Raw genomic sequence first — 25,835 nt, 5'->3', positions numbered from 1 at the left:
CCTCTGCAATATCGCCACTTAGATCAGAGGTCTTCAAACTTGGCAACTTTAAGAGTGGTTGACATCAACTCCCAGAATTCCCCAGCCATCAGAATTTACTCTCTTATAATCCCTTCCCTCTGCAATCTCCCCACTTAGATCAGAGGTCTTCAAACATGGCAACTTTAAGACTTGGGACTTCAACTCCCAGAATTCCCCAGCCAGCATAGCTGGGAGTTGAAGTCCAACAAGTCTTAAAGTTGCCATGTTTGGGGACCCCTCCTATAAATATTGTCATTAGAGGATAACTTTCGGTAAATCCACGAAGTTAAATTACTGGCTTGGCACTAAGCTGCGGCTTCCTATTTCAAGCAGTTAGAGGACCAGAGGGTGGCAGAAAAGATCTGGGCCCTACCTGTGCTTCCTTTTCCTGCTTACCTTGAAATATTGCCCAGGACCATGGCAGCCCTGAGTAGCACCCTGGGAGTTGGCAGGCACCCCCATCCCATCTGAATGCCATTCAGGTGCAGAGTCATGCGAAGCATGGAAGGATTCGCGCCTTAAGCAGCCCGCCAATTTAATCACGGATCCAGAACTACAGCAGGGCGATGGCTGCCTTTTGTGTTTGCAACTCAACCGTAACGTTACACAAAGAACCCTCCCCCGTGTTAATTTATTTCTCCTGCTTCATTATGTTGTTCCATTATGAGCATTTTGCTTACAATTTTCATATTACCCCAAAGTATTGGGGAAGGAACATCCCTATAATGGGGGGGGGGAGGAGAAAGCACCATCAGATATTACCTAAATTGGCAGGTTGTGTGCAGCCTAAGTCAGTGTGCTAATGTGTAATTCATTTATGCAAACGTTCTGTCCATTAGCGTTTCTGGTAGAGCCCCATTAGCTTTAATAACGTATTAGGAACCTTTGCTAGGTCTGATCAGAGGAGCTTTCCCAGGTACTTACACACACGTGTCGGTATGCGGAGTGGAGCTTCCTTGGAAAATGGTCAGGACCTCCGTCCTTCCAGCGCCAGGGAGAACCGTGCGGGAGAACTCCAGGGGCTCCGTCTCAAAGAGTAATGAGCAGAAGTGTCATGGCCATGCGGTTATTTATTTACAGGGATCTAATCAGAACATTTCTGAGGTCAAAGATGTCTTGGATTATGAAGAAATGGTGGTATTTGAAGAGTGTAGTTATCTTCTCCCTGATTATGTCTCTCTTACCTAAGCCAAAACTTACCTGCTTCTCTCTTGGCATCCTGATGCCTGATGCAGCTTGGAGAGAAACACAGCCCACTTGTCTGTTGCTTGAAATCCAGATTACTACATTGCCCCCCCCCCAGCAGCTGCTCTGAAAAGCCACACTTTGTAAACCCCAGGCCAACGATGACCCATTCTCAAAAGATTTCAGGGCTCTGCCATTTGCAATCAGAGCCTAGAGCTGGCTCACTGTTACCACTTCATACCTGTTAGTTATGACCATCCTGTTGTTGCCATGCATGGGGACCCCAAAACGCCAAGCCGGGAGGGACTCTTTAACGTTGGAGCGCAGGGCTGCATCCAACCTTCTGCTTCCCAATTGGCAGCTGGAGAGAGAGAGAGAGCCCTGGTGGGAGAGGACACGGAAGGTCCTGGATCTTGGTTCTCCCTGCCTGGCCCAGGTATGAGCTGATCCTCTTTCCCTGATCCGCTTTCCCTGAACCAAAGAATGCACAGTCACAGCCCATTATTTTTTTTCGCTTGGGCGTACCTAGTAGAAGATAGAAGTCAGAAGGTAGCAGCTTGTGATAAAAAGGAAGGAATTACTAGGTGAAATTCAAATTATCTATGGAGCTTTTTTCAAGGCTGTGGGCTAATTCGTGTTTGCTCGAAGACTTGAATAGACAGCTGCGTGTGAGCATTAGCACCAAAATGGAAGGAGGAGTGAAAATGGGAAGTCTTTGGGACCGGCTGAGGGCGTTTGGGAGCCCTTCACCTGGAGCAAAAGACTGGACAAGTTCTTAAAAGGAGAACATTAACTTGAAATCCACGTAGTGCCACAGAAGAAGCTTTATATGAGCATCAGCAAAAGGCAACTTTTCACACATGAATGAAGAGTAACGGAGGCTTCCTAAGCAATTAGCTTCAATGGGGTCAACTGTGGTTTGCACAAACACCATTGCCACACATCCAAATAAGTTGGCTTGTGGCATATAACAACTGGAATCTCTGCTTGTGTCTAGAAGAAGTCTGAGCAGGCTAGTCTCGGGCTCATATCTATGCATGTAGGAAGCCTCTTGTTGGACCAAAGGATATTCTTCCTTGGAGCATGTGCAGCTGTCCTACAGCTGTAAAGGGGTTTGAATGAGTAGGGAGTGGTGGGCTGATGCCTTCTCCCAGCACTTCTAGCTAAGAGTTGCTGGAATATTGGGGTGATGAGGGCAATAATCAAATCAGATGGCAAAGCGAGAGGCATTTTGGACAACCCGCAAGGGTTATGGTCCTCTTCCTCACAGTTCCATCTTTTGAAGTGTGGAGCAAGTGGTTAAAGGTATTTGTGGCTCCTACACACAAGAGGGGAGAGAAAGGAGGCTTTGAATTAGTGCAGAGATTGTTTAGGCAGGAAGCTACGTTTCACATCTGGCAGAGCCTTTTTTATACGATAGCATTTCCAAGAGTTGGGTCTAAGCCATGCGTGGCTTCATTGGAAGTAACCTTACTGCTTTAGAAATTCAAAAAAAAAATCATCATGCAGGACCTCTGGATGAGGAGTTTGGCCTGTCAAAGGAAAGGATTAAAGTGGAAGAACTAAAAAGATTAGAGTGGGAGAACTAAAACTAAATATGAGCCCCAACCCTAGTAGGGTCATTTAGTCCAACCCCACGCCCAAGCAGGAGACTCTACACCATTTCTGACAGATAACAGTCCAGTCTCTTCTTGAAAGCCTCCAGGGATGAAGCTCCCCCAACTTCTGAATGTAACTTCTGATCCACGGATTGATTGTTCTCACTGTCAGAAAATTTCTCCTTATTCCCAGGTTGAATCTCTTTGTTCAGTTTCCATCCATTCTTCCTTGCCTGGCCTTCGGGAGCGTTGGAGAATAGCTTGACCCCTTCCTCTCTGTGACAAATATTGAAAGACTGCTATCATGTCTCCCCTGGTCCTTCTCTTTACTTGACTAGCCAAGCCCAGATCCTGCAACCATTCATTGTATGGATATCCTGCTTGACTTACACATTGAGGGGCAGAATCTCTATTCTCGCTTTAACACCCGTCAGAGTATTTCATTAATACATTCAGGGGTAAAATTACTGTGTGGCAGGGCTGACTTGACAGCTGTCCCCAGCCAAGCCATCCTTCTGCCGAGTTCACCCAAGGTAGAGATAAGGGGTTTTTCAGAAGTTGAGAAAGAGGATGGCGAGTTGCCAAGTATTGTAAGTGCAGAGAGCTTTCGGTTCTTGACTAGGTAGCTCTACCTGGTAGCTCCCTGAAAGCCATATCCCCAAAGAGAGGTTGCCAAGAGAATCAAGAAATGCCCACAATAAAAATGGAGAGATAAATTGGGGGTTTTGAAGCACAACCCTCCAGTTGCAAAGGTAGATCGATTCCTTCCCCCTTTCAATATGTCTGGAAAAAGAAGATTTGAGAATCTTGCTTGGGGTTTATAGCCTGACCGTGGGCCATTCGAGGGGCATCTGTCTGCATTGGTTGACTCCTGTACATTCACAGTCGAGGAGGGGACGGTGTGCCAATTCCCTTCTAAAAACAGAAATGGGGCCTTAAGGCAGATGAAGGCATCATTAAGGTGCTAAAGAAGCCAAGAGGAGGGAGGGGCTGCCTTTCTGCCTGTGTTTGGTGTGCCGGGGTCTCTCCTGGGTTTTCTCTCCTTGGGTGAAGCCGTGTTGAGGGGGAGGCAGCGGAGCCTTAAAGCTACAGGAGGAGAAGCGAGCGCAGAAGAGAATCATAATTAATAGAACCCGGATATTTGCCATGCCTCCTTGTATGCTTATGAAAACATACACCCAGGGAAAGCGCTGTAACCCCTGTTTGTTGTTTATACCAAGAGAATACCCGGTGCCCAATTATGTCTAACAAAGAAAGGAAGATGCCAACCAATGTAGGCACCTCGTGTTTCTATTAATCTGCCTGCTTCTGGTGAGTGCAGATATTAATTGCACCACTATGCAGTGAAGTGATTAACTTCAATATAATTTATCATCTGGAGATTTCTGAACATAAATAAATGAGCTGTTTTGTTCGGCGAGGTGTTGACCCTTTCAGAATATCTGATTTAAAGGGGCTCCTACATTAGTAGTAGTGTTAGTGTAAATATGAAAGGCCCCCAGTCAGCTGACTGTACCCGTATTTGATTTTCTGGAGCATTAGCCTCCCTTGTTCGTGATATTTCCCAGTTGGGTGATCGTTTGCGAGATCATTAATAAGCCTTTCTCAGAGGAGTTTGGAGGAGAGCGAAGGCAGGAGGAGTGCAGGGCTCCCACGCCTGGCAAGGGGGCAATTGGGGGGGAGGGGGAGGCACCCGATCCTGAGCCCAAAGGCCTGGGATCTTAGAAGGACTTAAAAGCCACATTAATTGGAATAAAATGGGGCGGGGGGGACTGTTTCCCCTACCCTCCTTGATACTAAGATGGACATTGCCTTGGTCCTTGAGGGTGTCTCGCCCTCTGATTGGAGGACTTTCTCCTCCTGGCACGGAGGCAACTTGTGCTTGGTGGCAAATGCCGAAGGGTTTGAAGTCTTTAACCAGCTAATTTAACAAGAAGCCGGCCGGGTTTTTTCCCCCAAGAGCAAAGAAGAGAATGCATTTTGAAGGTTATTTAGCAAATCCTGGCCTAATCTCCAGACTGAAATATCTATTACTTTGTGAGGGAATAAGGGAATCGGTACAGATTTCTGCCTGGGAGGGAAGAGGATCCAATTTTTATCTGAACTCTCTGAATAATGCCGAACTATTTGCTTTGTTTTTCTGTCTTCCGTGGCCTTCGCTACTCCCCAGCATCCTTCAAGGGATGATGGGCTCAAGTCTGCCCCAAAAGCATTTCTGTGCCTGAAGTGGCTCTAAGGTCCCCTCCCCATCATTGAGTCCTTTGGTCTGGCTGAGGTCCAGCTGCCCTGCTTGGGTCTCTTCTCTGGCCCACCGTTTCCTGCCTCCTCTCTTCCATGATTTGCAGCTCTGGGTTTGCCCCCCACGAGGGCTGGAAGTGCCATGCCTTACGCAAGGGTTGTGGCTTCTGCCCTCAAGGTAGGAGGGATTTCACAAGTAGCGGGATCAGCCAAATGTCTTCTTCAACCCGATTGATCGTTGCTAAGTGACTGTGTATCGTAACCTCTGAGTGTTGCAGAGAAGAAAATATTGGACACAGTCTCTAGATGCAAACACGCGGCCTTTGGAGCCCAGAAAGGTAGGTTTGCTGAATTTCCAGAGGTCCCTGGGACATAAACGCAGCCGTCTTCTCCCTGATTTCAGAGGACGTGCATTGACCTTCTGTGCGGGGTATCGCTTGAGTTGTAAAACATGCCATCTGCTCGTATTTGGCCTTGGATGTTCTCCTGAATGTTTCCAGTTGCGGGAGCATCTCATTTGGGGTTGTTCTGCTTCCTGGTGAAGGTCCTTAGATGTGTCATTTCCATCCCTCTGAAAACAGCCGTCTTCTTCTCAGACCCTGACAAGGGAAACAGGTTAAATCTTTGAAGACTACTTGGAAAGACCAAGCGACGTCAAGCGATCGTCTGTGGGTGGGGACAGAAGTTCCGACATTGTGGGAAGCTGATTTTCTAGATGGGGAGAGACCTTCTAGCTATTGGACTTGTTCCATGTCCCAACTACAAGGGAGCCCACATGAGCAAAGCTCCTCTTGGAGCACCCCAGTCCCAGGGGAAGGTGCAGTGCCGTGCATTTGATCAGAAACGGCTAGAGGTCCAAAGACATGGGATCATCCTGATCTTTTTGAGTAGGTCAATGTTTATTCCTCCAAGCCAGGGCTGAAATTCAGCAGGTTCCGACAGGTTCTGGAGAACTGGTAGTGGGAAATTCGAGTAGTTCGGAGAACTGGCAAATATCACCTCTGCCTGGCCCCAGGAGTGGGGAGGGAATGGGGATTTTGCAGTATCCTTCCCCTGCCACACCCACAGAACCAGTAGTTTAAAAAGAGTTTCACCACTGCTCCAATCCCTGTTGAAATATACCCCAGAATACCGAGGGGCTCTTAGGACGCCTGTCTGTTAAACTGTATGGAAACCTGGAGAATTGGGATGCTCCAGACAGCTGGAGAAGAGCCAGCGCAACCCCCTCTTCCAGAAAGAGAGAAAATCCTGTAATTATCAGCCAGTGAACTTAACATCAATACCTAGAAAGATGTTAACGCAAATAATAAAGCAGGCCATTTGTAAGCATCTTGAAGATAATGCCATTATTGCTGAGAGTCAGCAAGGCTTTGTGAAAAGCAGGTCATGTGAGACAAATCTTGTCTCCTCCTTTGACAAGGGAGCGCCTTTATTGGAAAAGGGGAAGGCAGTAGGATAATCTACCTCCATATCAGCAAACTTTCCACATGACATTCTCATTGACAAGCTGTTAAAGTCTGGTTTGGATGGCGCAGCAATAATATGGATTCACGCCTGACTGGCTAAAAGCAATCAAGGACCGGAGGACGTGGCCTGCCAGGAAGGCTGGAGGCCCTTCAGATGTTCGGTCTGGAGGAGAGAGGCCTCAGGGGTGCAGATGCGCACGAGGAGGCCAAAGGGAAAGAGAGGGAGGACTTATTTCCCATGGATACAAAAGTAAGACCAGAAATGACGAGCGGAAATTACAACTACCTCTGGGTTTCATGTAACTACAATGAAAATGTTTTGTCGGTAAGGACTGTGCAATAATTGAACTGTCTCTCTCTCTCTACGGAGGTTTTGGGTTCTCCATCTCTGGAGGCTTTTCAGAAGAGGTTGGACGCCACGGATGGTTGACGTGTTTTCTTCCATGTTGCAGAGATTTGGACCAGAGGATCCTTGAAATCTTTTCTAACGCTGCAGTTCTTTCATTCTGTGACATGTTATTATTAAAACTGATTTTCTCTTATGAAAAGATTGCACTGGTGCTCAGTTTTGCTTGCTGTGGCCTCCACTTCCAGTGCTTTTCATGAAACCCCCCCCCCCTATTTTTTTTACAGCTCTGAGTTCCTCGGTGGGCCTCCTTTCCTGCTGGGAGATTCTTCCGTTTCTGATTCCTTTTCATGCTAAGAATTCTGTTATTCCAGGAGGATGAGGAGGATGGCTTAATCTTTACTATCTTTGATCTAGGTCCTTTAAAAAACAATTGATTTTGTTGCTTTTGATCTCACATTTTTGTAAAAGAAAAAAACCTTTCAGGGACAGGATATCCTGCCCCCCCCTTCCCTCCCGGATGCTTCCCCTCCTGCTCTTCCTATTATGTAGAATGTGTGTGGTTTTAATCTCAAAATCAAAACTATTGATTTATTAGGTTTACTAAATTTATACTTGCTGTTATCCACAGACGCCGAGTGGTTAATGACAGCCCAATGTCAGTCAACACAACAATAATACTCCTGTTTAAATTATACTTTTGCTCTTCATTTTTCATTATTGATGGCATCTTGACCCATTTTCCTTGTTAATCAGCTATGCCAAACTATACTGTTCCCCTTGATTCTGTCTACGTTGGCCTCTCTCCCCTTATTTCATCCTTGTGAGTCTGTTAAAATTGCTTTATCCAGTGTTTCCCCCTTTCAAACCCTTGTCTCTAGATACTCCGTGTGTGCAACAATAATCCTGCCTCTCTGTTTTGTTTTATTCTCTTCTCCTTTGCCGGTTGCCGGTTCCTCCTTTTCATGTGCAGTTTAAGACCCTGTTCCTCTCCTCCTCCTGGTGCCTTTCATTCCCGATTTCACTCTGGTTTCCTCCTCCGTCTTTTGTTTTTGAGGAAGAACTGATTGCTTATTAAACCAGCGTGGATCTCCCTCCGTTTTCTTTTCTTACCTGTGAAACTCTGTCCTGGCTGATTTTTATTTAATTGATTCCCTTCATTTCCCCCCCCCCCCCCACAAATGTCTAAAGAGTCACTTACTCCAATTTGCTTTCTTCCTCCTTCAGTTTCCGGCCTTCCTTAAACATTTGACTTTCTTTCTCCATCCAAGTGGATCCAAGCCTACTTTCCTTGAAGAGAACAGAGTCGGGAGGTTCTTGGGTATTGCAGAGCTAATCCTGGCTCTTTCCAAGACTTTTGTGTGTGTGTGTGACTTGCAATGGTGGCTGGTGGGAGGAGGTGGAAAGGTGGGGAGGCAGACGGGAATTTCAGAATTTCAGACCTGGGTGAAATTATGATGAGAGGCTGAAATACTTTCCTCATCTCTCATTCTGACCCGGAGATTGTTCTACAACTTTGTGTAGTTGCATCAGTGGAGCCCAACACTTGCCCTCCAATAGTGTCAAAAGAGCAGCCCCCCCCACTTGCTTCTGGAAAAGCTGTGGGCTGTGTTGTACTGTTCCATGTGTGCGTTGAGTGTCCGCTTTGCATTACCGTTGTCTTACCTTTTACCTTTATCTATCTTAAACTATACCGTCAATTCCATAATAGCGTTTTCAAATTATAACCACTGACCGGGGGGGGGGGGGGGGAAGGGGGAGGCAGTGTGAGTCTGTTACAGAGAAAATGAGTTTTGTGGCATGAGATGTTGATGCGGTAATAAATTTGTGACTCTTTTAAGGTGTAGCACGTTCTCCTCTCCTCCAGCTTTTTTTCAATCTTGTGTGTGTCATACTGTAGAATTTGCAAACTGTGATGCCTAAGACACCTTATTAAGCTATTTTCTTATAGGATAATTGGAAACCTTACACCTGGTTATAACTCACTCGTGGTGTTGACTGTTACTTACAGTGTTCCTTTGCATCATCCTCTCGTTGTGAGGATTGAGCGGAGGATTCCTTATCTGATCAATTAAGGGCCGGGATCTGCTCCAACTCTCCGCCTTTAGGTTTTGCAAAGGGATCCAACTTCACTGACACTCTCACCAGGACAGAAAACGTGGTTGCTAAAAGTGTTTTGCATTTAATTGTGAATGTCTTGTGTTTGTCTTTTAATCCATACATGTCTATTCCTAACCTGGCTTCTATCCCAGGATTCATTTGGAAAGGGGGGGTGAGGGAGGAATAACCAGAATCTAACATGTTTCTTTATTATTGGCCATTCCTAAAATTACCACAGGCGCTGCTGATTTAACGTGTCAGGTGGGAACAACCAGATCCACACGTAAAGAGTTCAATTAGCTACTTTATTGCTCATGCCTATAAACGCAAGAATCTTCTCCAGGTGTGTGGTCTGCACCTGGGCCACGCTAGATAAGGTTCAGTGCCATTCAAGAGGAGTCAGTTACCCTTTTGTGCCCACACGAGGATTCTAGACTGGTTCCCTGCTTGACTCCTCCTACTGGTTTGGCCACTCTTGTCTCCCCCAAAATATCCGTGGCAAGGAAGAGATGGCCCTCGCTCTGAAGGTCTCCTGGTGACGTTGGGTATTGTGTCTGTGCCACGGTTGTGGTTTAGGGCAACCTCCTCCTTAACTGCTCTTCTCCTGCAGGGTCTTTCCAAAGGACCCCCAAATTCTGCCCCTGGGAGTGAAAGGCTTCCATCCCCCTGGCGGCTTTTTTGGGGGGGGGGGATTTGCGAATCTCCTTGCAGAAACCGGTGCTTAGCTCAGCCTGCACCTCCCCGTCCGATGCTCCCGTAAGAGCCCGGCCTATTAATTTGCCACCGCACAAAGGATTGCCAGCCCATAAAATATGATGCATGATAAAAGGTATCAATTCTGAGCACCGCAAATCTGCCGTTTCACCACAGCGTGAAGGCAAATGAGTTTCCGTGAGCTCGAACGAGTTCAGAGATAAACTTCAATTTAACAGAATTTCTTTTTGCGATAACCAGGGGGAGCCGCCGCCGTGGCGTCCAGTTTTCTTATCAACACGTTGGGTTTGGAGCGCTATTAGTCAACTTAATTTTGGGGGAAACGCCAGGATAATTGACAGATGAAAAGGTACAACCGCCGGGGAAGCCCTCGACCGCTTTTCTTCTGCAGGACCTGTCCTTAATTTATTTATTTTTTTAAAAGAATTAACCAAATGAGCCATTTGCTTGGAGTCTTTTTGTAATGGGGTGACTCATCCATTCATTCGTTCATTCATTCCTATTTTTTTTCCTCTCTTTTTCATTGTCTGTGTTGTGTCTTTGATGTGCAGATAAGCCTGAAGTACAAGTTTTGCAGAATTCTCCTCCGCAGCCGCTCACAAGGGAAGGAGACCTGCTCGAACTCCTCTGCCAAGTCAAAGGGAAACCAGAGTAAGTGAGCCTCTCACGCGGGGGTTGGCTTGCTGCGACAGGACAGGGCCTCTTTGCTGTGTGGCAAAACCTCCTTTCTGGCCCGCCACCCTGTGGCGGCTCTCCCCTTCTCCAACCCCCTGCGTCTCTCGGCACCTTCTCTGTCCCGCTCCTCGTCCTGGTCTTTGTGGCCATCAGGCAGTGGAGGCACCAAGATGGCCTCTGCGGAAGAAGCTGCCATCAACCCTCCTGACTGAAGGAATTGGTGGCCTCCAGTCATTCTAGAGCAGAGATAGTGACCTTCAGTCATTCTAGAGCAGAGAAGGTGATTACATGGTGGCCTTCAGTCATTCTAGAGCAGAGGAGATGGATGTCAGTCATTCTAGAGCAGAGATGGTGGCCTTCAGTCATTCTAGAGCAGAGAAGGTGATTACATGGTGACCTTCAGTCATTCTAGAGCAGAGGAGATGGACTTCAGTCATTCTAAAGCAGAGATGGTGGCCTTCAGTCATTCTAGAGCAGAGATGGTGGCCTCCAGTCATTCTAGAGCAGAGGAGGTGACTACATAGTGACCTTCAGTCATTCTAGAGCAGAGGAGATGGACTTCAGTCATTCTAGAGCAGAGATAGTGATCTTCAGTCATTCTAGAGCAGAGGAGGTGACTACATGGTGACCTTCAGTCATTCTAGAGCAGAGGAGATGGACTTCAGTCATTCTAGGCAGAGATAGTGATCTTCAGTCATTCTAGAACAGAGGAGGTGACTACATGGTGACCTTCAGTCATTCTAGAGCAGAGGAGATGGACTTCAGTCATTGTAGAGCAGAGATGGTGGCCTTCAGTCATTCTAGAGCAGAGGAGGTGACTACATGGTGACCTTCAGTCATTCTAGAGCAGAGAAGGTGATTACATGGTGACCTTCAGTCATTCTAGAGCAGAGGAGATGGACATCAGTCATTCTAGAGCAGAGATGGTGGCCTCCAGTCATTCTAGAGCAGAGATGGTGGCCTTCAGTCATTCTAGAGCAGAGATGGTGGCCTTCAGTCATTCTAGAGCAGAGAAGGTGATTACATGGTGACCTTCAGTCATTCTAGAGCAGAGGAGATGGACGTCAGTCATTCTAGAGCAGAGATGGTGGCCTTCAGTCATTCTAGAGCAGAGGAGATGGACTTCAGTCATTCTAGAGCAGAGATGGTGGCCTTCAGTCATTCTAGAGCAGAGAAGGTGACTACATGGTGACCTTCAGTCATTCTAGAGCAGAGGAGGTGACTACATGGTGACCTTCAGTCATTCTAGAGCAGAGGAGATGGACTTCAGTCATTGTAGAGCAGAGGAGATGGACTTCAGTCATTGTAGAGCAGAGATGGTGGCCTTCAGTCATTCTAGAGCAGAGGAGATGGACTTCAGTCATTCTAGAGCAGAGAAGGTGACTACATGGTGACCTTCAGTCATTCTAGAGCAGAGGAGGTGACTACATGTCTCCAGAAAGAGAAGATATCACCAGAAGACCCTGGACCTCTGTTGGGCTGCAGAGGGGAACTCAGTGGAAGGCCTGGGAGGTGCCTCCTAGTTGAACATGGCAGGGATGGAATTACAGGAGAGAAAGATCCCTTCTCACCCAGGCTAAGTACTTCATATTTGCCAGGTTTTCATTTCCCTAAGCCCCCAAATCCCTAAATGGAAAGTGCTAATAAGCTGTTGCAAAAAATGGAAGCATTATAGCCGGGGTTTTTTTTTTGGAGTAGCTTTTTATACGCAGGCTCTTAAGAGCCATTTCTGAGCAGGCGTGGTGGTGAAATCTTTTCGCAGAGCATTAGTGCAGAAGAAACGACAAAGATTCCGAGCAAGGAAAAGGGTCCTTTGTAGGCTGGGTTTGACTTACTATTAAGTCTTTGCAACTCACAGCTTTTGCATCCCAGCCTCCTTCCCCTTTTTCAGCCTCTCCAATGAATTAAGCAGAACCAGAGATAAAGGCTAATCCAGTCTTTCTCACCCTTCGCACCTTTAAGTTGTCTGGACTGGAATTCGGCACATCTCAAAGGTGCCAAGGTTAAGAAACTCCCTGCTCCAATCGATACGTCCCCCCGGTTGGGCCAATTCAGTTAGAGGTCACACACACACACACACACACACACACACACACACACCCTGCCTTCCAATCTAAAGCTGAGAGAGCAATTCTGTTCAGTGGTGCAGTTCTCTTGCATTGGACAGAAGAGACCCATTTCGCTAGGTAAAGTTTTTTGGCTTCGTCTCTCTCTCCCTCTCTCTCTCTTTCTTTTTTTCTTTCTTTTCTTTTCTTTCCCCCTCCCGTTGGCTCGGCTTGGTCGCATGTTTCCGGCTTTTGCTTCTGAGTGTTGTATTTTGCGGTGTTGTCTTTCCTGTCCTCTGTGATATATTCTAATTTATTCATTGTGTGGAACCCATCAGACATTGTGGCTTAACATTAATGTTTACTCTTCCTATGAAGGAATGAGAGAGAAACAGATTGCTATCTTGGCAATTACATTCCAGGTGCCCAGAGTAATTCAGAAAGCCATAAGATTTACCACTGATTTATGTAGTGGTTGGGTTATGTCTGACTTGAAAGGAAACGCTCAGCTGCTGGCTTGGACAGATCAGGGATGGGGAAATCATTTCAACCCCCCCACACCCCTCACCCCTCACCCAAGGATGCTTTTCTGTTTATGATTAGCTGATTCCTCGGTGCGGAGACAGTTTTCACCACCCAGCTCTCTCTCTGCTCCCTTTCTTTCTCTATTTCTCTTTCTTTCTTTCTTTCTTTCTCTCTTTCTCTCTTTCTTTCTTTCTCTTTCTTTCTTTATCTTTCTTTCTTTCTCTCTCTCTCCTTCCTTCTCTATTTCTCTTTAGCCACCCACCCACCCTCCCTTTCCCCTTTCCCCTTCTCTCCCCTCTCTCTCTCTCTCTTTCTTTCTTTCTTTCTCTCTCTCTCTCCCCTCCCTCTCTTTCCTCTTCTCTCTCTCTCTTTCTCTCTCCCCTCCCATTTCTCTTCTCTCTTTCTTTCTCTTTCTCTTCCCTCCCTTCCTTTCCTCTTTCCTTTTCTTTCTTTCTTTCTCTTTCTCTCTTTCTTTCTCTCTCTTTCTTCCCTTTCCTCTTCTTTCTTTCTTTCTTTCTTTCTTTCTTTCTTTCTCTGCTTCTTTCTTTCTCTTTCTTTCTCTCTCTCTCCTTCCTTCCTTCCTTTCTTTCTCTCTATTTCTCTTTAGCCACCCACACTCCCTTTCCTCTTTCCCCTTCTATTCTCTCTCTTTCTTTTTTTCTTTCTTTCTCTCTCTCTCTCCCCTCCCTCTCTTTCCTCTTCTCTCTCTCTTTCTCTCTCTCTTCCCTCCCATTTCTCTTCTCTCTCTCTTTCTTTTTCTCTCCCTTTCTCTCTTTCTCTTTCTCTCTTTCTCTTCCCTCCCTTCCTTTCCTCTTTCCTTTTCTTTCTTTCTCTTTCTCTCTTTCTTTCTCTCTCTCTTTCTTCCCTTTCCTCTTCTTTCTTTCTTTCCTTCTTTCTTTCTTTCTCAGACAGACTCATTGGGGCTGGAGTTTTATGCTTGCAGGGATGGGGGAGCCGCCTGGCCTGGGAAGCTCTTTCACGATGTTCTTCTTTGGGTCTCCTTCTCAGGCCTGTTGATGTGACGTGGTTAAGAGTCGACGATGAGATGCCCCAGCACGTTTTGGTGTCAGGGTCAAACCTCCACATTGACAGCCTAAACAAAAGCGATAACGGCACATACCGTTGTGAGGCTTCCAACCAAGTGGGGACGGCTTATTCTGATTACACGCTTTATGTATACGGTACGTGAGACCAGCACGCCTTTCTTCCAGATGCCTTGATGCCCAATTGCTCTCGAGGTCTTTGGGGAGGGGGCGCGGTTTTGGCTGGGGTCAGCTGCCTTCCTCGGACCCAGGCCCAGCATGAGCATCCTGTAAAGAAAGCGTAACTGGAACGAAGCTGGTTAGCTCCTTCCTTCCCTCCTTCCTTCCCTCCTTCCTTCCCTCCTTCCTTCCCTCCTTCCTTCCTTCCTGACTCCGGGGGCCACCCTCTCCTTGCACCGAGTAGACCGGTCCTGCCCTGAGGGTTCTGTTAGTGGAAGTAGCCGCCCCAAACCAAGAAGGGAAAATGCTGGGGCTGGAGGTGGAAAACGCTCCATCCCGTCTGGCAGGGCAAGTTCAGCCGCGTCTCCAAACATACTTCATTTGCGTTGCGTAAACTGTGGAGGAAATCGGGAGGGGGGGATTTTTCTTTTAATGTTCCAACTGCTGCTCCTCGGGGCATCAGCCAAGAAGGCCACCGGGGCACAATCTAGGGGAAGGCAGCGCCATCCGGTCAATCTTGCGCAGCCAAAAGCTCTCTGGAAACTGCCCTACTGGCTGCCGTGTGCCGCTAGGCCAGGGCTGTCCAAACTTGGGAACTTTAAGACTTGTGGACTTCAACTCCCAGAATTCCCCAGCCTGGCTGTAGACTATTTCCTTTCCTTTGACCGGGCATCAACAGCAATAAACTCCGGCCTCTGGGCAGAGCCCTGGATCTGCTTGCAAATGGGTTCAACCCCATGGAGAGTCCGGTGGGTTAAAGGCCACGGCAGCCGGCCGCTCGGTGAGAGAGAGAGAGCAGATTGACTCCGAAGCCCCCAAACGAAAACAGCCCCCGCAGCTCCGAATGGCAGCGGCTTCAGTGAAATATCACGGTGGAAACTCAGGGAATTAGTTGACCAGCTCAGCAGAAAATGTGAAGGCTTAGGTAATGGAGTGGAGACATTACAAGCATCCTTCCTCTTTCCCCCTTTGAACGCTTCCCTCCCCATGCCTGCCCTGCCCCCCTGGGGTACTCCCTGCAAGGAGTCACCTTTGTAGGGGTTCCGACTGAAGTTTCCTCCGTGCTCCAAGCCAAGGAGCCAAGTGTTCCTCTTAAGGGACAGTAGAAAGCTTCCATTGGTCAACCAGTTGCAAACCCTTTTCTCTCCCAGACTAAATAGGGTCCGCCATTAATTATTGCCTTTAATCAGAATAAGTGTGTGTTTATAGAAAATGGGTGAGCAATGTGCAGTCCCCACTTTATTATTTATTTATTTATTAAATATATTTATATGCCGCCCAATCCCGAAGGACTCCGGGCGGCTTACAAAAAATATAAGAAAAAACACATAACGATAAAAGAAAACAATTTAAAAACAACAAACACCCTCATACATTCATTCTAGTCGGGGCTGGACCTCAACAATGAGGTCAACAGCCCCAGGCCTGCCGGAACAGCCAAAGTTTTTACAGCTTTCCTGAAGGCCATGAGGGTGGGTATGGTCCGGATTTCCGTGGGGGGAGCTGGTTCCAGAGAGTCGAAGCAGCCACAGAGAAGGCCCTCCTCCGAGAGAGAAGTTATCCGATTGCAGGTGTGGACAGGTAGACACCTTTGCTAGTTTTGGAAAACGGAGAGCATTTTGGCGTAGTCGCCCTCTGGTTTCCCTGAGAAACTTTTACATTTCTTATTAAAAAACAAAACACCCCTCTTCTTCCTGTACGATGGAGTTTACAGGTGTTCTCTAACTTTCCCCATGAAACCAAGGGCCTGGGATGATCCAGGGTTCAGGAGTAGGCACTGGTTTAGGTTTATTGACATTTGGTTTATTGACATTTGTATGCCGCCCACTCCCTAGAGACTCTGGTTGGGCTAGGAAGGTCAAGAGACTCTGGTTGGGCTAGGAAGGTCAAGAGACTCTGGTTGGGCTAGGAAGGTCAGGTTGGATGGGAGACCCTCCTTATAAGGTTGGGCCCCCTCTTCTTTTAAGACACAAATGGAATAATCCTGCCCACGTTGATGCCCCTCACGGGGGCATCATTCCAGGTGCTGCCCTTCTTGTGGTTCCTCTGGAAAAACCAAGGAAGCCAAATGGTAGAGCAGTTGTTGAATCCCAGAGGAATTGGAAATCGAATGAAGCCATGCTTGGATTTCCAGAACAGTCTCCTGGCCTGCTCTCCTGCATCTAAAACATGGTCTCCCTTGGCTAGAAGTCAAGCTTGAACGCCAAACCCAAATCTTCTCTTACTTGGCTTAGCTTTTAGCAGAACCCTTCCTGGTTGAGGGTCAGCTGGGCAGATGCTGACATGCTTGGCATATCTGAGTGGTGATCAGCATCCCTACTTTCTCCAAACAACGACAGGTCAGCTCAGCCACCCCAAATGGGGGCTTTTCCCATGGGCTGGAAATTGAGTTCTCTATAGCAGTGGTCTCCAACCTTGGCAACTTTAAGACTTGTGGACTTCAACTCCCAGAGTTCCTCAGCCAGCTTTGCTGGCTGAGGAACTCTGGGAGTTGAAGTCCACAAGTCTTAAAGTTGCCAAGGTTGGAGACCACTGCTCTATAGAGTCTCCAGCCAACTTGGCGGCTGCTGGCCAACTTTGTTCTTCCATGGAGAGGTCAGAGATCCTGGACCTCGAGACATCTTGGTACCTTTTCCCTTGCTTGATCAGCTGTCTAGAATAGACATATTTCACTACCATTTCAGTAGGAAAATGGTGTTTCTCAAAACACCCTTTCCGGGAGAAGATCATAAAAGGATCCTCCTTGGCAGAGACCATATCTCGCGAGAGGATATGATTTCCTTGATGATCTCCTGTATCAAACCATGGATCACAACGGCCCCAAGCAACGGAAAGGTAGCAGAGGACCCTGTTTACCAAACAAGGATGGTCCCTGCCAGTTGCCGACGAGAGGTAACAAGCTAGTGTTGTGTTTACCTCCCAAACTCGCACCCAGGGTGTAAATTTCCCTGGCCTCCTTCATCACAGAAGAGAGAGGGAATCTGGTCCTGGCACTTATCCCAGTGAAATCGGCAGCAGCGCTGCCGCTTCCAAACTCATCCTCAACTATAATCCACCCAGATGCTGTTTACATGGAAAGCAGCTGTGGCCTGGAGCAGCCACGTGGCTGTGGAGACCCCCATCTTGGCCACCTTCTAAAATGATTTGTGTGGGAGCTGGAGTTACGGGTGTAGAGGAAGTGGATGAAAATGGCGCCTCCTTATTGATCCAAGAGCCAACGCAAGAGGGCCACCTGTGTGGTTGTGTGTCCCAGAGGCCTTGGAGTCAGATCAAACACGGCAGCCAAACAGTCCTTTCATTGGGTGCCCAAAAGGCCTCTCTCTCGCCTGGCACCTGCTGAAGGCATCTCGGGAGGGGTGGGCAGCCAAGCGTTGCTTCCTTAATAGCCCCGCATCCCGGGCACATCGACGCCCTTCTCCCGGAGAAGTTGTGCCAAGCACACAATAAAGGTGAAACACATCATTCAAGTTTGGATTTATTAATTAGGAAATGCAAGAGCTCTCTGGAAGATAAAAGCGGAGTAGATGTGTCAGTGATGAGAAGTTTGACATGCTTAAGATAAAACTTGAAATCAAAAGCCTCTGAACCGTTTCAAGCTCCATTACTGACGATTCCTTCCCAAGTTCAAAGTTGCGTGTTGTGCTTAACACATTCAGTTTGATCATTTGGGCAGCGATATGTGGCTATGTGGCGCTTCCTCTCCTCACCTCCCCCTCCCCCCCAAGTGCCTCTCCTCCCCCTCCTCCCTTCTGTCCTCCCGTCCAGAGGAACTCGGTGGGGAGTCAAGAGGCCACCAGTTCTTTGCCAGCATTGGGTGCCCTTAGGAGGGATTGTGGCTGGCATTTGCAGGCCCACCACCTTGGAGACCAAAGGGCCTTTTCTTCCCTTTCATGGCCAGGAAGGGAAAGGGGCGAATCCCCCTTTATTTCCATCCACCGGAGGGTGAAATGTACTAACCAGAAGAAAAATGCACGGATCCTGGGCTGGGTATGAATATTTATAAGTCCCAAAGACATTGACTTTACGTTGAAAGAAATCTCACTAAAATCTTCCATGCATCCAACTTGATATTTAGTCGTGACATTCTCGTTCCCTTCTCTATTTATTACCGGCTTAGAAGTACTTTTATATCCTGCTGGGATGGGTTGACGGAGGGCGGAAAGAATGGAGTTAACTGCTCCGGAGAAAGCAGAGAGGGAGACGGAGGGGCAGGCGGAGGAGGGGGTGTGGATATTTGGTCTGCTAAACACAGCGGGCGAGGTGGGGGGGGTGGGCTTTCTCTGCCCCTCTTTTTCAGAGCACCAACTGAAGAGGCCCAAAACAAGCGAGGCTTTCATGGGGGGGTTCTAAATGGTGCAAACAGCCCCCCCCTTTCCTGTGGGGAGCGTGCAGCCTCGGGGGGGGGGTTTCTCTGGTGGGTTCTGGGGGGGTTGGCATTCCATGCGGTCTTGCATCTGTAACTAATTTTTGTGTTCCATCTCCTCTCCATCTCCCCCATCCCCACCCCATCTCCCTATCCCGGGCGGGAGGGGCGGGGAGGGGGTAAGGGCTGTGAGATCCCACCCACCCCAAGAGCTGCATCGTCTGTCACCCTCTGGCCACCCTCCCCCCCCCCCCCCACCCCCAGTGACGGGAAGGACGGAGCCAAGCTGCTAACCGCCATCCATCCGTTCAGCTTCTTTGTTGATTTGTTGACCATTTTTTTTGTGTTCTGCTCATTTCTTTTTAATTTGCTTCTTTTTTTTCTGTTTTCTTTTTCTTTGTTTATGTGTTTTTTTATATCTAGATCCTCCCACAACTCTCCCTCCTCCCACCACCACACTTTCCACCATCATCACCATCACCACCAACATCGCCGCAGGTACAGTACCGGGTCGAAGCCTAGAGGTGTGGCTGTGCTTTCCCTGACAGGGGGGCTGGGGGGGGGGAGTGCGTGGAGGGAGGGGGGGGACGTGAAAGAGAGAGGAAAAGGCTTTTTTCCAATTCCGGTTATTCCTGAGTTATTTTGGTGTTGTTTGTTTCTCTCCCCAACCCCCCTCGCCTGGGTCATGTGACCCGAAAGGGTTTGGGATGTTGGCCTGGCAAGGGGCTCTTTAACGCCCGAGTCCCCCTCCCCGACAGAGGCAAACGTGGCTGGAAACATTAGGGTACTTATAGGTGGCTCAACCTGGGTCCTGCTTTTCTTTCTTCAAAATACAGAGAAGGGCCTCTCCTTTCCAGCTCCACTCCGCAGGCTTCACCCTCCCTAAAGACAATTAATTTGGTTTTTGGTTCCCGCGCAACTACCTCTCAGCCTCTGCAGCTGCCAGCCCCGTGGCACACAGAGACACACACCCAGGTGGCTGCTGGGTCACCCTGGCACACTCCGCACCTTGAAGCCCCACCCTGAACCCTTCCCGGGCATCATTCTGAGCCCCCTTTGGCCGCTGTGTACCTGCCTTTCCCAACTGCGCTCCAGCTGATCACCTGAGAGTAGCCAGATCCCCCCTCCCTCGTCCCCGTCCTCCCCCTTCCCCCCGGGCTCTTCTGTTGCAGGGGTCTCTCTTCTTCTCCCCTCCCTCTTGTGGGCCGAGTCCAGCAGGGGAGGCGAGATGGTGCTCTTCCCACGTGGCCTCCACCTTCCTCCACCCAGCAGTCTCTGGCCTTCTGTGCGTCTGTGACAATGGCTCTCATCCCTCTCCTGCAACATCCATGCTCCGCTTTTTTCCTCTGCGAACGCTCAGAAATGTTGGCTCTACTGGAATAACGAAACCTTTCCTCTCCCTGTGCCTTAACCATGGTTTCTTTTCCTCGTGTTGACCGTCACGTGTTTTGCCTCGTTACACTTTTCTCCTTCCAGGCTCTTAGGGAAGCCGATGCCGCGGGGTTCTCCTCTGTGTGGCCTGTTTATTTCCACAGTTGCCCAGTCCTAGGGTCTCACACCTTCTTCTGTGGGTTGCTCACTTCCAGGTGACCTTCACTCCCTCCAAGGAGCAGATCGAGGGCAAGACGAAGGGGGAGGGGGGAGCATCAGGTCAGCATTCCTCTCGCCATGCTCACCTCTGACCATGTCAAAGAGTTTCTTTCGTTGGAATTAATGCCGTGGGCCTTTGGGTGTCTTGGGGGGCTAATTGGATGACTGGGAGGACTTGTGAGTGTGGGAAGTCCTGCAGCCTCAAGGGGCTCTTCCTGAAAGCGACCCAAGGAAACAGCCTCAGGTTGGCGCACGGTGTCCCACCATGTGCTGGCCGCTCTCTTTCCCGGATGGCTACCTGGCCCATTGCTCTTCACTTGAGCCCCCTGAGTGGCAGGAGGAGACGGGTCCTTTCTCCTTCCTGCTGACCATCTGCGAGGCTCCCAGGCGTTTCGACTGACTCCTGAAAGCAAAATCTTCAGAATGCTTCGGAAAATAATGATCGTGGGTTGGAGTTGGCTAGGAAATCAGGGGTGCTGATCTCAAAGTCGGAGGCTTTGCAAAGGGGTGTTGGGATTAGGAATAGTTGGACCTGGTGGAGAAGGATTCAGCTGCTCACCACGAGAAGAAGTCCAGCCTCAGCAGAGCTTTGACTCGAGACCAGCTCTGGCCTCTTGGGCCAGGAGGGGTTAGGGAGAAGATGGGTTGGGCAGCCCCTGCCTCTTTTTCGTTGAGCCTACTATTGCCAGACTCTCTACCTCCCTGAAGCCTTTGGTGTCCCCCAGTCACAGAGCAGAGTCCTGACCTGGCTGTCCCAGGATCTGAGGAGCCCTCCCAGTTGTGGTGTTCTCAACCCCAGCCTGTTTCCTGAAGGACTCATTTGGGGGATTCAAGATCTATTGTAGAAGGAGTCAGGCTTCCAAATAGCATCCAACAGTAAATCAGAGTCCGAGGCAAAGGATTCCTCAAAGTTCCAATTTATTAAGAGAGCCATGTTGGCACATCTGGGAAAACCCGAATCTGAAAGCTTCCTGGTTTTCCCCACCTAGTTGAAAATTCAAGATCTTGCCCCCTTACCCACAAGTCCATCCCATGGTCCAATCTCCCACTGCCACGCTGGCTGTTCCACCCATCCAGCTCCGGCCAGGTGCAGAGACAAAGGATGACCTTGGCTTTCTAGAAAGAATGTTGTTATGGCTACATAATATGTGACTCCTTAAAATCCCTCCTCCCATTTTCCCACCATAGAAAGTGCATAACAAGAATAATAAAAAGTGTGGCAGGCCAGAGGTCCAAAAGAACCAAAAGACCTGACAGAAGGATTTACAGACCCCCAACAAAAATGCTCTTTTCCAAGTGCGCTTCAGGGCCCCTTCCTCTATTTCTAAGGCGAGAGATATCCCCCTTTTCTACCTGCTCAATTTGCTTCTCCTCACCTGAGAGCCCTCTGCTATGGCAAGATCTTAGTTTCACTCCATTTTCCCCTCTGACTTTCTGCGTGAGATAAAGATACGCCTCCCCCCCCATCTTTTAAGCTCGGTTCCTCCTGAGCCGCTATGTCGCTTAATTTTGTTGCCAGATTGCTGCTGACACGCTAATCTTCTTTGTGCGTCTTCCTTCTCCTCGTTTTTCCTGCTTCTCTCCCTGCTGTGCGTCACCTGCAGCCCCAGAAGCGCGATGGAGAGGCCCTTTTGTGTGGCGTGAATTGGGCACCTTTCACATCTTTGTGGAATCTAGTCTCCTCTTCCAGGTTCCCCTGGGCTCGGCTTGTTTGTGTGCGCGCCCACAGGGGTTTGGCTATCAAGGGGGGAAGAAAGGATTAATTCAGTGAGTTTAAGCTAATTGATTCGGCATAAATTTGTCCTTGGTGGAAAGCACTCTTCCAGAGTCAAGAAGCCTGTTTTCCTCTTTTGGAGATGCATTCTCTATATTTCTTCTTCTTTTTTTATTGAAATTTTTTTAAAAACAAACTTTTACAAAAATTTACTTCCCTCCCCCTCACCCCCCAACCTTCCCCCACCCCCCACCCCCGGCTTCCCAGAACCAATGCAGGGTATAAATCTTTAACAAGAACATTCTAAAATAAACTTAAAAATAAATAACATCTTTCATTTGAGCTTTAACTCCTCTTTAACTCCTCCTTGCTAGGCTTGCTCTAAACAACTTAAATCATTCCTAGTTTTTTTGTTTTTCCTTTTTGGCTTTTTAGTCATAAGCTATCTGAAATTTCTTAGTCCCATATTTATTTTGAGTATAGTCAATCCGAGAGATGCATTCTCCAGGTAGCATGGAAGAGGCCTTCCTCCCGTTTGGGAGAATGGTGAGATGCTTTTCTAGAAGACAGGGATGGACCTCCCTCTGCAGCAGGGGGTCTCCAACCTTGGCAACTTTACGGCGTGTGGACTTTAACTCCCAAAATCTCTCAGCCAGCAAAGTTGCCCAGGCGGGGAGACTTCTGCTCTGCTGAAGGTGCACTCATTCCTTTCCCAAGATCTGCTCTGGGCTCCAGTTTCCTTTCCCAACTTGGAAGGCTCCAGAAGAACGGGGACTGTGGTTCCCAAGCAGCCAGAGGGAGGGTTTGGATGAAGGAACCCATCCTCTGCGTCCTTTTGAGTAGACCTATTTGGAGAGCCTACAGTGGGAAAGGCGGGGAAATACAATCCAATCCCGTGGATTTAGAACTGATCCTTGAACGCTGCTCTTCTGGCAAAGTGGACAAAAGAGCCTGAGATCAGTTGCTCCTACCAGTTATGGTTGCAGGTAGCTTCATTGTTTGGAGTCCTTAGTGCAGTGTTTCTCAACCCTGGCGACTTTAAGTCCCGTGGACTTCAACTCCCAGAATCCCCCAGCCAGCTCTGCTGGCTGGGGGAATTCTGGGAGTTGAAGTCCACGGGACTTAAAGTCGCCAAGGTTGAGAAACGCTGCCTTTGTTTTCTTGCCATTGTCTCATTACCCAATTAGGTAACAACCTCCGTGCTAGACGGAATGGGGTTTGCTCTCTGTTGATATATCACAGCTTGCCCTGTCCGTGTTCTTGCAGGCTCCTTGATTAAGCGATTAAGGAACCCCCGAGATCATCCCCACCAACTGACAGGGCAAAAGCTATTTGCATATTAAAAGAAAGCAAATGATGCCAACTAGTTGGCTCATAAAACAGTTTGCAAAAAATAATAAATCCACCAAGCTCAGACAGCACCAAGTTCAACCCTTGTCGTTGAACCCTGAGCTACAAATACTGTCTTCTATGGGTAATTGGCCATGGGACTCCCCTTCCCCCCCAAAATCTCTCCCTGTGAGTGTTCCCAACGGGCCCCTTAGTCTTCAGCCCACGCGGCTCCCGTCTCAAGGATTTGTCCATCGTCTTCCATCCTCCTTTTGGCCCCAAAACGCCCTTGTTGCAACGCACCATCTGGCGCTGAGGCGCAGCTAAGCTGAGATTGCCACTCGAGCAATTTCATCAAATCCCCTCTTTTGACGGATAGGATCTTGCCGCGTTGCTGTGTCTTAGTAGACAAGCTGTGTATGTGTTTATCTTATCCGGAAGCCTTGATATCGTCCGCCTGGAATTTAACTTCAGCTCTCTCTCGCGCTCTCTCTCCAAACAGAGGAAAGGTGAGGGGACCAACGGCCAGCCCCCTCCTCTTTTTCTGCCAGGGAGTGGGTGGCCTGCTTAAATTCGCTTGGGTGTATTATCTCCTGTCAAATGGCTACCGAAATGAATTTTAGTGCAACTCGAAGCCACCCATTAGCCTTAAAAGCCTCCACAGGCAAACAGCGGTGATTAAGTGCCAGCATAAAACTCCGGGAGTCTATTTTCTTCTCCTGTGCTAAAGGTTTGTATAACGGAAACCATTCTCCAAATGAAATTAGCATAATTACCCACATTTTATATGCAGGAGTCACTAGGAAGAAGGCTTGCCTGAAAGCCTTGGAGGTCTGCTGCCGCTCTTACCGTCCCCTGCAGCCCCCTCCCCTTCAAGCAAAAGGCGTCTTGTCTAAGGAGCTAAGCAGGAACTAGCATGCATTGCACCCCCGGAAGGCTGAACCTTGCCTTTTCTCCGGCACTTCATACGGGCCGGTGTGTTGCAGGAGGGATCTTGGGGATTCCCCTTTCGATCCACAGGCTCCCATTGTCCAGGTGATCATCCCAAAGGGTCAGGCAACCAGGCGGATTCACTTAAAAAAACTGGCAAAATGTGATTGTAGCATTGGATAGAAGTCACTTAACAACCACAGTGGAAATCCCGGTCCCAGTTGGGCTCGTCAACCGAGGACTACCGTTAAATGTCTTGGATTCCCACCAGGAAGTGGCCCCCTTTTTAGGACGTTGGAAATAACCGAATGTCAACCAGCCCCCCCCTCCTCCCACTCCCTTGGATCCCTGGACAAGGCGCATCACTTCCTCTTCTCAGAGAGTGGTGTTATTGCGTGGTGCACAATGGAGCGAAGTCGCCAGCCCCATTTCACAGATTGAAGGGGAAAAGATTTAGTTCTCACCAGTTATTTATTCTCTTCTTTGGCTCCTTGTGCCTCTGGTAAAATGTCAAGTTAATTTAGCGTGGTCCTCGCGATTGCCTGACCTTTTCAGCCTCTCTGCAACCACATTAAAAGGGAGGAGCTGGGGGCCCCTCCCTCCTCCTCTCCCTCCCTCCCTCCCTCCCAAAGAGGCGAAGTTTCTGCCGCTGAGCTTGACTGGCGGCCAGGAAGGACGTCTTGTCTTCTTGCATTGAGACGTGGGCAGGTTTTGTGTCCAGCCTGAAATCAACTAAATTGTCCCTGGGAAGAGCTGCCAAAAGTTTGGGTCAGCCATAGTTCATCAGAAGCCAAACCCAGAACCTTTTAGTCGTCCCGGTTATGGCTGAAACGAAATCTGGAGAGATCTGGTAGGAGGAGTTGGGTAAAATTCCTCACCCTCCTTGCACAGCTGGTGCCCTGGCCTCTGGGTCTTCCCAGCCCTTCTCGGCCTCCGACGTTCTTCTCCAAGGAAGCCCTCAGCCTCCTCATTTCTCCACAGTAGGCTGCTCCCAAGCTCCCCCTGCCCAGGAGAACCCAGCTTGGTCCACCTTCACCTTCTGCATATGGACCCCCACATCCAAACCACACATTTCAGCGCCTGCACGGACCACCCCAAGCCCACAACTGAGCACTGAGCCCTCCCTGTTTTGCATCCGAGTTGGCCTGACCTCCCTGTGGTTTTCTCCAGCACCCCCAGATGCTCCCGTGGATCTAAGGCGGCTCTCCTCCGCCTTCAGGGGCCTCCAGTGCTCTGTCAGCAAAAGGGAACCCACCTGGATCCCCTTGGGAAGCCCTGCTTAGCGCAGCAAATGCAAATGGCCCTGACATCCACTTTAGGACTTGAGGCGGGGGGGGAGGAAACAAAGAGCTGAGCCAGGCTTCATTGCACGGGTCCTTATGCAGGAGACCTTTGATTAAACAACCCTTTGGCGGTGTGTTTCTTGCTGATGCAAGACGGTCTCCGTTTTGCTCGGGAAGGAAGCCTGGGAGGAGAGTGGAGAAGGGTGAAGCATTAAATCACAGCCCCCCCCCCCCACCGTGCGCTGCCATGCTTCAAATAATAATAATAATAATAATAATAACAACAACAACAATTTCCCAGGCTACACAAAATTCCTCAAGGGATCCTGATTCTTTTCACAAAGCATCCGGTCTCCAGGGGCTCGTGCAAACTGACCACTTGGACTGCAGATCTGCTGGCCTCTGTCCCTCTTCTTCTTCTTCTTCTTCCTCTCTCCATCTCTCGCACGTCTCTCTCTTCTCACCTTCTGGTGTGAACTGAGCCATTCTTGCGTTTCCCTGAAATGTAATC

General features: G+C 48.8%; 1 protein-coding gene across 3 annotated transcripts in view; it reads left to right on the top strand.

Moving 5' to 3' along the window:
• Window positions 1–25,835, top strand: part of CADM1 (cell adhesion molecule 1) — a 218,959-nt gene that overhangs the window by 170,324 nt on the left and 22,800 nt on the right. For all 3 annotated transcript variants that reach the window (XM_032229617.1, XM_032229616.1, XM_032229615.1), the window contains exons 6-8: window positions 10,220–10,319; window positions 13,922–14,094; window positions 18,902–18,976. In XM_032229617.1, coding sequence (XP_032085508.1) covers window positions 10,220–10,319; window positions 13,922–14,094; window positions 18,902–18,976 — 348 coding nt within the window. The remainder of the gene's footprint in view (window positions 1–10,219; window positions 10,320–13,921; window positions 14,095–18,901; window positions 18,977–25,835) is intronic.

This window comes from Thamnophis elegans, chromosome 13 (genome assembly GCF_009769535.1).
Source record: "Thamnophis elegans isolate rThaEle1 chromosome 13, rThaEle1.pri, whole genome shotgun sequence".
Taxonomy (NCBI): domain Eukaryota; kingdom Metazoa; phylum Chordata; class Lepidosauria; order Squamata; family Colubridae; genus Thamnophis; species Thamnophis elegans.
This window is presented reverse-complemented; position numbering and strand designations above follow the sequence as displayed.